The following is a 9,274-nucleotide window of genomic DNA, read 5'->3' as shown; positions in this document are numbered from 1 at the left end:
TAAATAATTCAACTAACCGAAAAATTACACGTGGGATATCCATGAAATAATACGTGCAATTAAAAAAGTAAAAGATTTGTTTATATATAAATCATACGGAATAGTTATCATCATTGCTATTTTGTAGCAAAATAAAAGGTCCATCACCATCTATCTATCTATACGTATATTCCTTAGATTATATAGTGGCCCAAGTAAATGTATAATTCTCGTATATTTTCCATTAACGCAACTCATCTATCTATACGTTATACGTATATTTATAACATCGCCTTATCTGCTACAATATATGGTAAGTATAGATCTCATGATCAATTCTAGCAACTAAACAAAATATTGTTAATAAATCACTATTATAATATTGTTATTAAAATATTTTGCATATTAATATTGTTATTAATCATTTAATTATTAAATCTTATCATTATTATTTATTTAAATTAATAACTAATATCTACGATATTAAAAAAAATATTCATGGTACGAACCAACGTAACATTTTTTTTAGCAATAAGTATGAAAGTGATTTGAATTTACAGTTGTAAGTTCTTAAATATTTATGAATACGCAAATATAACTATTATAATATTAATTATACATGACTACTCTTCCGAGTACTATTATTTTGCTGAAATAACTAATAACTTTTTTCTAACATTAAACACGCGGATTACACTTTATTCAAAAAATAATTGTATATACTCCCTCCGTCCCAAAAAACTGTCTACCTTTCTATTTTAGTTTGTCCCAAAATTATTGTCCGTTTCTCTAAATAATCATTAAATATCATTAAAGTTCCAATTATGTCCTTTTTAATTTTAGAAATTTAACTTTAAATATATCAATTAATTTATTAGTTACTTTTTATAACTGCATTAAATTAAGGGCAAGTTTGACAATTCACTATTATATCTTAAATCCAATAAAAAGTCAGCTAGGACTCTTTTTTAGGACGGAGGGAGTAAAAATTTTAAAATAATATAACTTATACTTTACTAATGTTACGTTCCATGAGAAATTTTCAATGTACTCTAAATATTACATACTATACATATTAAAACGATATTAATGGTGAGAAAATAAATTTGTAGACATTAAGTTACTAACACCACCATAAATCACTTTTAAAATTTGTCAACACCACGGGCTCTTAAACTCAACAGAACTTTTAAAATTCTTCAACACCACGTGCTCTTAAACTTAAAAGAAATTTTTAAAATGTCAATATCACGGGCTCTTTAACTCAAAAGAATTTTTAAAAATTTTCAATATCACGGGCTCTTAAATAATTCTTACGCTTTTTCTATTTTGTTAGTATCGCTATTTACATAATATAACTGAAAATTACATTTTTTTCACGGACCCGTGCAACGTACGGGCTCAAGAACCTAGTTAAATTATATAAGCTATGCTTAAATATAGCCCTAAGGTTACTTTTATCATTTTTTAGTTTTTGCTCATGTCAACTAAAATTTACGGAGTATAAGATTCTCCAACTATAACATGCTTATTTAAAAATACTAAACTCCATGTCATCACTATTATTCATAAGGTTAATATAATTAAAATACTCCGATTCAATTTATGCAACTTAACATTAAAAATTTGACGTTTGTTTCAATTCAGGTAAACAAGCTATAATTTTTTAGAAACAAACACTATGCATAAGGTTAATATAATTAAAATATTAACGTTGAATTGATTACTAAAGATAAAATATAAATATCATTTATAATGCTGATTTTATTTAAACATTTTTATAATAACTCCAAATAAGTAGGTATGTTAAATATTACTATCAACTTAAATTAGAACTTTCATAATAATTCTATTTAAACGAATACAATTTATCTATAATTTTCTATTTCTTGTTTATTTATTTATTTATTTATTTAGTTTGTCACATTTTTTTTATTTTTTATTGGGTGATGATATTTCTAGTATAATATTTGATTAATCCACTTATGTATATATATTAACAGTTTGTACTTTATAATTAAAGGATATACTATTTTAATAGATTTATCAAAAATTAAAATGGAAAAATTAAAATGAAAAAATTAAAATGAAAATATGATCAACCTTTTTTATTTATTCTATGTAACTTAATAATTTTATTTTTGTTAGGCGTAAAGTAAAGTACTCCGTAGCTCTCTTTTTTATCGAAGGCGGAAGAAACGACCCAACAACCCACAACTTGACCTCCAGATGCATGTATAGATTGGTAGAACCACCACACTGTTGTAACCGGGTCAACCCGACTTAGTTTCATCCCACAAATTAGGGTTTCATTTCACTTGTTAAAAAACCATTACCGTCTACCGGAATCTCAGCCGTACGTTGTCGACAGATGTCTCCGGTGAAAAGAGAGATTACTGAGGAACCATCATCATCTCATCATCATTCTTCCAATAAGAGATCTAAGGTATCTTATCATCATATATACATGTGTACTGATCATGTTTATTTTTATGATTAATTCATAATTAATGGATCTCCTCGCTATTTTAACTTGTATTATCATTATTTATCTACTAATTAGGTCATTATGTAGTTTAGTTCTCTTTAGTTTTTGTAACTGATCGTCTCGAATTAAGATCGCCAGTTGTAGTCTAGATTTCGATATCTAATTGCGATTTAGGGTTAGGGATCGATACGAAGTTAAGAGCAGGTGGAATTAAGACTGTAATGATTCATTACGGGTTGTAATTATATTTCTGGTGTATGAATAATCATAGTTGTTTTTTAGGTCTCAGCTCGTATCTATAGTTCTGTAGATACTGGAAATATCTTGTAAATGATGAGAATTCGGGACTTCGAATTGTTATGTTTGTAAACCTACTTGTGGCCTTGATTCCTAGTAACCGTTGTTTATTAATTATTATCCGTTTTGTTTTTAGCAGCAGCATGATTTTGGAGTCGGTGGTTTTCCTGTAACACAAATGCAAATGAATCCGTTAGACGAGCCCAGTCCGTTAGGGTTACGGCTGAGGAAGACCCCGTCTCTATTGGATTTGATTCAAATGAGGCTCTCTGAAGGGAATTCATCTTCCAAGGTTGAATCAAATGCTACAAAAGAGACTAAAAGTGCTTCTGCTGCAACTGATAAGCTAAAAGCTTCAAATTTCCCTGCATCACACCTTCGGATAGGTACCTGGGAGGTGATTTTCTGAATTTTTCTCACCGTTAGATATTTGTTTTCTTGGTCTTTTGATAGGGTCATTAAAATCTGTTTAGATGCGTCTGTATATGGTAGCTTGAGGTAGACTAATATGTATGGTTCGTGTAGTATACATCTAAACATGAAGGGGACTTGGTGGCGAAATGTTACTTTGCAAAACATAAGCTTGTATGGGAAGTTCTTGATGGTGGTCTTAAGAATAAGATTGAAATACAGTGGTCGGACATCATTTCTTTGAAGGCAACTTATCCAGATGATGGCCCTGGAACTTTAGATATAGTGGTAATCTTTATGATCCTACTGTAGTTATTGTTAGTTTTTAATCAATCGCTTGTACTGTTTATAATGTTTATTTGAGATTGATGGTTTGTGTTTCTTTTTTTCTGCAGTTAACTAGGCAACCTCTCTTTTTTAGGGAGACAAATCCTCAGCCTAGAAAGCATACATTATGGCAAGCAACATCAGACTTTACATGTGGTCAGGCTAGCATACACAGGTACAAGGTCCTTTACTATTTAATTCCTCATTGGTCACGGTGTGATTTAGAGACTGTAATTGGGTTTTCCATTTACTATGAATGGACTGATTTGGCTATGTTGAATTATCTAACCAAAGACCAAAGAGGAAAATGTCCAAATGTGCAAACGAGAAAACATGTTGAAGGTCGTCTGAATTCTGAAATGTATCTAAATGCTTAAAACCTCCTAAGTTGCTTATTAAAAAAAAGCTACTTTTTTGTGTAATAATGATACACGATAAAGTATTTGTGGCTTCATCGGATCTACTGTAAAAGATACCCGTTTTCACCTTGAAAAACCACTTGCCCATTTAGCCATCTTTAATGTGTTCACATGCTCAATGATCATATTATTGCGGTATTATGAAAGAATCGGAGCTTGTGTCTCTACTTGCAAAAGCTTTTTCCTGCTAAATCTGTAACACCAGAAATCGGAGCAGTAACCTTTAGATACAAATATGTAACTGATATATTGTTTGGATACAAATATGTAAATGATATATTGTACACCATGAAATGCATATGTAAACTTACAATATAAAGCAGTAACCTTTATATATAGACCACACCTAACTTATATTTGGGTGATGAGAATCAACTAAAGGAGTTGCAACAAGTTATCAGCTCTATAAAATGGAGTTACTTAAATTGTAATAATACAAACATAATTTGTATCTAAACAAATATATTATCAGCTTTGACATTATGTTTTTGGACAGGCGTCATTGTCTACAGTGTCCACAAGGCTTATTAGGAAAGCACTACGAAAAGCTCATTCAATGTGACCCGCGTCTAAATTTTCTAAGTCAACAAGCGGAAGTAACATTAGAATCCCCATACTTCGAATCAAGAAGATCGTCTGTATTTGATGATCCAAAGGAATATATTGAACACAAATTAAGTAGTGAGGGACCCACCAACACCACCCTTGACTTATTAATAACAACATCATCAGGAGGTCAGTCATCCTCTTCTATTAGCGAGTTTCTTGATCCTGCTGGTCGACCTACCGAATTCCTTCGAGAAACACCTTCACCTAGCTCAGGTGAACATATTATTCAATTAATTTATAATATATATGTGTGTGTGCGCGCGCGTGTGCGTGCATGTTATGTTATATACTCCATCCGTCCCAATTTTATTGTCCTAGTTACATTGTAGTTTTTGTTAGTTTTATAGTTTACCCCTTAGTTTTTACCTGTCTTTTTTATCTCACATGCATAAGAGCATCAAATAACTATACCTCATTATATTTATCTATTTATTTATGGAAGTGAACAATTAATCTAGGATATCTCAAAAAGAAATAGTGGACAATAAATTAGGGATGGATAGAGTATAATTTATTACTTTGAACATAATTAAATTGTTAGGGTACAAAGAGTCTCGTACAATTCTATAACCGTCACTTTAAATTTAATATACGACTGCTATAAATAAAATATAATCTTGCAAAAGTAAAAAAAAAAAAAAAGTAGCTTAACATGTTAATTTTTTTTATCAAGACGTCATGTTGACGTCGTCACCAACAAAAAAAGGTTGTGAGCTGTGTTTTGCCTCTTAAAACCACCAATCACTTCCCTCCTTCTCTCTCACATTAGTATAGTTGGTTATTATTATTATTTTTTTTAGTTTTAGTACATTCACTTATATTAGTTATATATATACAGTGATGGACACCTCAGCAAATGAAGAAATGAGAAAATCGGAGATGAAAGAAGCGAAAGGCATTGGCTGTTGGGACCAGATGCAAGTTCCAGGGCTACACTCATCAATGTCAATGAGCGATTTAGTAAACCACATTGAAAACCGAATCACAAAACACCGAACACCTGGTGACGACCATCCTTTATCCCACGAAGAACAACAAAGCTTACTCATTCTCGAAGACATTAGTCGATGTTTATTCAATGATGCTCAATACGGTTCATCAACTTCTGATGAAAAGTCAATCATGTCAAGAGTTGACTCACTTTGTTGTCTCTTACAAAAAGATCCTGCAACATTTCAAGATCAAAAAGGTGAAACTGAAACTAATGGTGGTAATGGGAAACGTATAGTAGATGATACGGTTAGTGGAAGCAAAGTTCTAGATGATTCAGATGACGTGGATGAAAGTAAAAAGACAGGTGGCATTCCTAGGAACGATTCTGTTGGGGAGTTGTTGTTGAATCTTCCTAGGATAGCATCTTTACCTCGATTCTTCTTCAATTTGGATGATTTTGGGAATCAAAGTACATAGTTCTATGATTATTATTATTACGACTAAACTATTTATCTCATGGATTAGTACAAAACGGTGTACGACGTGCGAAGTATTGGAGATTCGAATTGTTATGATGGATTAAGAGGGAAGAGTATATGCAGATGTAGCTTGTTTGTAATGTTATGATCTTCTTGTGAAGTATATATATATGTTGCCTTTTCCTGGGTTTAAAGGCTTCAGATGTTACTGGTTATTTGATATCAAATGCAAGAACCATGTAATGTAATGCAACACACTAGAAATGACAAAATGGGCGGGTCATGTTACCACATTTTGAACATTTATCTTGCTTCTTTGATTGTTACAGAATAAAACATTACCTAAATGAACAGATTCATAAATAACTCGATTCATTCAATCATATGCACACAAAAAAGCAAAATTTGTAGTATATAAATCAATACATTTGGGGTGCAGATGAAGTCTGTTCTCGTTTACTACCTCTAAAACAAAGACAAATGCTGATAATATGCACAGTATATGGCCGTAACAGCAGGAAAATAGTAAGAAAACGATATATTTTCTAGCTTATTACACACCGAACATGAAGATAAAATAAATAAATAAATAAATGTGAACTTAAGGATCTTGCGGAGCTTGTTCTTCATCATCTAAGTTCTCAGGTTCTTGAAGCATATTCATCAGCATGTCAACCTGGTTCTGCAACATTGCATTCTGTCTCTCAACATCTGCACGTTTGCTTCGTTCATCAAGTAGTTGCAGTTGAAGATGTTCAAGCACACGTGAGTCCTCATCTAATTGCTCGTTTAACCCATCAATCTCTCTGTCCTGTAAAATTAGTTCATGTTCATAAGTAACCTAAAAGTCAATAAATGTGACTTCCCTGACCCGCCCATTTTGACACCTTGACATGCAAAGAAGTGTACCTTTCTGTTCATTTCTTGTACAGCAATTCTACGCATACTTTCAACAACATCAACGTTTACAAGCTTCCTTTTCTTCCCAATGAGCCATCCACGAGGGTAACTAGCAGAGTCAAAGTCCGGTGGAGGAAGTAAAGATTCAGCTGAAGGTCTTCGACCGTTTAAATCCATTATTGGTTCAAGAGGTTCAAACAGAGCCTTACGTTTCTCAGAAAGAATAGTCGGTTGAGTATTCGTTTCTTCCATTTTTTCATCAGTCGGATGATCTTCTTCTTCCTTGTTTTCGGTTGGTTTATTAGCCTCTTCAATAGTCTCCTTAGGCGAGTTTTTCATAGTAGCTACAACTATAAAGCTGCTATATCAATAACGAAAAAGAGGTAACGAGTACCAATAACTGTATTAACAGAGGAATTTCAACCTCCTATAGGATTAAACTTTATAAACCTTTTTTACATTATAATTCTTTAAAAACTAGATGCACATTTGCTATCATCGGATTTTAAGTATTAAACTTAATCGTTTTGTAAATACTTTCAAAGGTTAAGTTTTTTGATAATTTTTTGAACCACTTCCAAAATTCTATAGAATGTAAATAATTTTAACAATCCTTTCCAACTTTTTATAAGTTTTATGACAATGAAGTGAATATTTTTGGCATTATTTTCTCCTATAAACAATGCTTCATCTAACATCTTCATCTAACATTCCAACCTAACATAATCCTTGTTGACTTGTTGTGTAAGGCAAGATCAATCATTAGTGTACACCTAAAAATGTCACATCATCACGCACACATCCAACTCCAACTAAGCTTGTCATAATGAAAAAAGTATTCTTAATTGGCATATGTACAACTCTTCTCTCCAACCATCTTTGAATCATCTAACACCCTTAATATACTTAATTATATATGACTAATTTTCTAATTTAAATAATTTCAAGTAATAGGGTGGAAAATTAATATAACCACCATGCTAAAGAGCTTACCTAAAAATAACATGGTATTTATTGAGAAAACCAAAAGGAGCTAGCACGAGGATGATACTTTACTATTACTATATTATACAGAGTATATTATTATTATTATTATTATTATTATACTAGAAATAGAAATGAAATGTAATAAAATAAAATACTTCATAGATATAACATGTTTGACTTATCAAAGATTTGACCTCTCCAAATTCTTGCAAAAATTTCCTTCAAAACAAACACAGATCAAATATTCTTAACAAGTAAAATCTGTATCAATACACATCATTGCACATAAACCATCTTAAATATCATTAATTCATCCAAACTAGCACACACAAACTTAACATAAAGAAAGCTTGAATTAGATGAATACAATAATTACGATAATTAATTACCTGATCTTTTCCTTGATTTCCAGAAAACAGGAGTTGCAGTCACCGGAGAAAATCCATTAACAAGAACAACACTTTCTTGCACTTTCTTATCTTCTTCCATTTCTTTTTTTATTTAATAAAAAATAAACACAAATTCAGCAGTCAACTTCTTCACATAAACTTATGTTTTTGAAGTCACGGAAAGATATATGCATATATAACAAGAAACAACAAGGTAAACTTTGGTAATAAAGCTTCTGAATTTTGTTTAGTTTTAGTTCTGTCGCTTACCCACACAAAAAAATATGGGACCGATGGTATCAATGTTCTTATGAAATTGGACGGTTGGGATTTGTTGGTTTGTGGGGCCCACCATATGTAACTCTGCGTCTGCTTTCTTTTCACTCTATCCATAAATTGGGACTCTTTTCCTTTTTATTTTTTCTGCAACAATGGAATATTTTATGTGGTTTCGAATTTACTAAAATGAACTGACTTTTATGCGAATGTTACTACAGTACTCGTAATATTTAAGACGTCAATTTCATTTCGGTTTTGTTGGGTGTTTGGATTCTATCTTGTTTAGGTTTGAGCTGGAGTTATCCTTCTTTTAGTTTACATGTTTTGGCATTCATCATTTTGATAAAGTATTTTGTTTTTAATAAAGTTCCAGTATTTTCGGTAGAAAATGTTAGGACCGTATAGCTCACACACAATTTTTGTCCTTTGACCGATGTGGGACTTTGGCTTGCACCCTTACAAAGGGCATACAACTGAGGGTGCGCCACGTCACTGCGTGCGCTCAGGGGTGCGCCCACTGCGCTGTCCACCACATCGGAGCTATAGCCTAGCTCTGATACCACTTGTTATGATCGTATAGCCCAAACACAATGTCCTGCAATATAAGCCCAAGAGTCCATCCTTTTCTAAAACCAATTGGTGATAAAGGGACTTTCCCTTAGACTTATATACATACATTTGTTTTATCCCTTGACCGATGTGGGACTTTGGTTTGCACTCTTACAGAAAAAAATACTCCCTACTTCATTGTACGAAAATACTCATTCGATCCCAATT

At 32.0% G+C, this 9,274-nt stretch overlaps 3 protein-coding genes across 3 annotated transcripts; 2 read left to right on the top strand and 1 right to left on the bottom strand.

Moving 5' to 3' along the window:
* The first annotated feature begins 2,160 nt into the window (after nucleotides 1-2,160).
* LOC139867913 (uncharacterized) lies at nucleotides 2,161-3,879 on the top strand. Its single transcript, XM_071856257.1, has 4 exons — nucleotides 2,161-2,425; nucleotides 2,901-3,161; nucleotides 3,290-3,463; nucleotides 3,571-3,879. The coding sequence occupies exons 1-4, from the start codon at nucleotides 2,351-2,353 to the stop codon at nucleotides 3,877-3,879; spliced, it is 819 nt and encodes a 272-aa protein (XP_071712358.1). The 5' UTR covers nucleotides 2,161-2,350.
* A 524-nt stretch (nucleotides 3,880-4,403) lies between these two features.
* On the top strand, nucleotides 4,404-5,940 carry LOC139867912 (uncharacterized). The gene is made up of 2 exons (XM_071856256.1): nucleotides 4,404-4,743; nucleotides 5,369-5,940. The coding sequence occupies exons 1-2, from the start codon at nucleotides 4,404-4,406 to the stop codon at nucleotides 5,938-5,940; spliced, it is 912 nt and encodes a 303-aa protein (XP_071712357.1).
* A 603-nt stretch (nucleotides 5,941-6,543) lies between these two features.
* On the bottom strand, nucleotides 6,544-8,339 carry LOC139869430 (protein HEADING DATE REPRESSOR 1-like). The gene is made up of 3 exons (XM_071857749.1): nucleotides 8,219-8,339; nucleotides 6,852-7,186; nucleotides 6,544-6,753 (listed from the first exon to the last, which is right to left on the bottom strand). The coding sequence occupies exons 1-3, from the start codon at nucleotides 8,316-8,318 to the stop codon at nucleotides 6,544-6,546; spliced, it is 645 nt and encodes a 214-aa protein (XP_071713850.1). The 5' UTR covers nucleotides 8,319-8,339.
* Between the last annotated feature and the right edge of the window lie 935 nt (nucleotides 8,340-9,274).

Source organism: Rutidosis leptorrhynchoides, chromosome 9 (genome assembly GCF_046630445.1).
Source record: "Rutidosis leptorrhynchoides isolate AG116_Rl617_1_P2 chromosome 9, CSIRO_AGI_Rlap_v1, whole genome shotgun sequence".
Classification (NCBI taxonomy): domain Eukaryota; kingdom Viridiplantae; phylum Streptophyta; class Magnoliopsida; order Asterales; family Asteraceae; genus Rutidosis; species Rutidosis leptorrhynchoides.
Note: the sequence above shows the minus strand (reverse complement) of the source record. Positions and strands in the feature narration are given on the sequence as shown.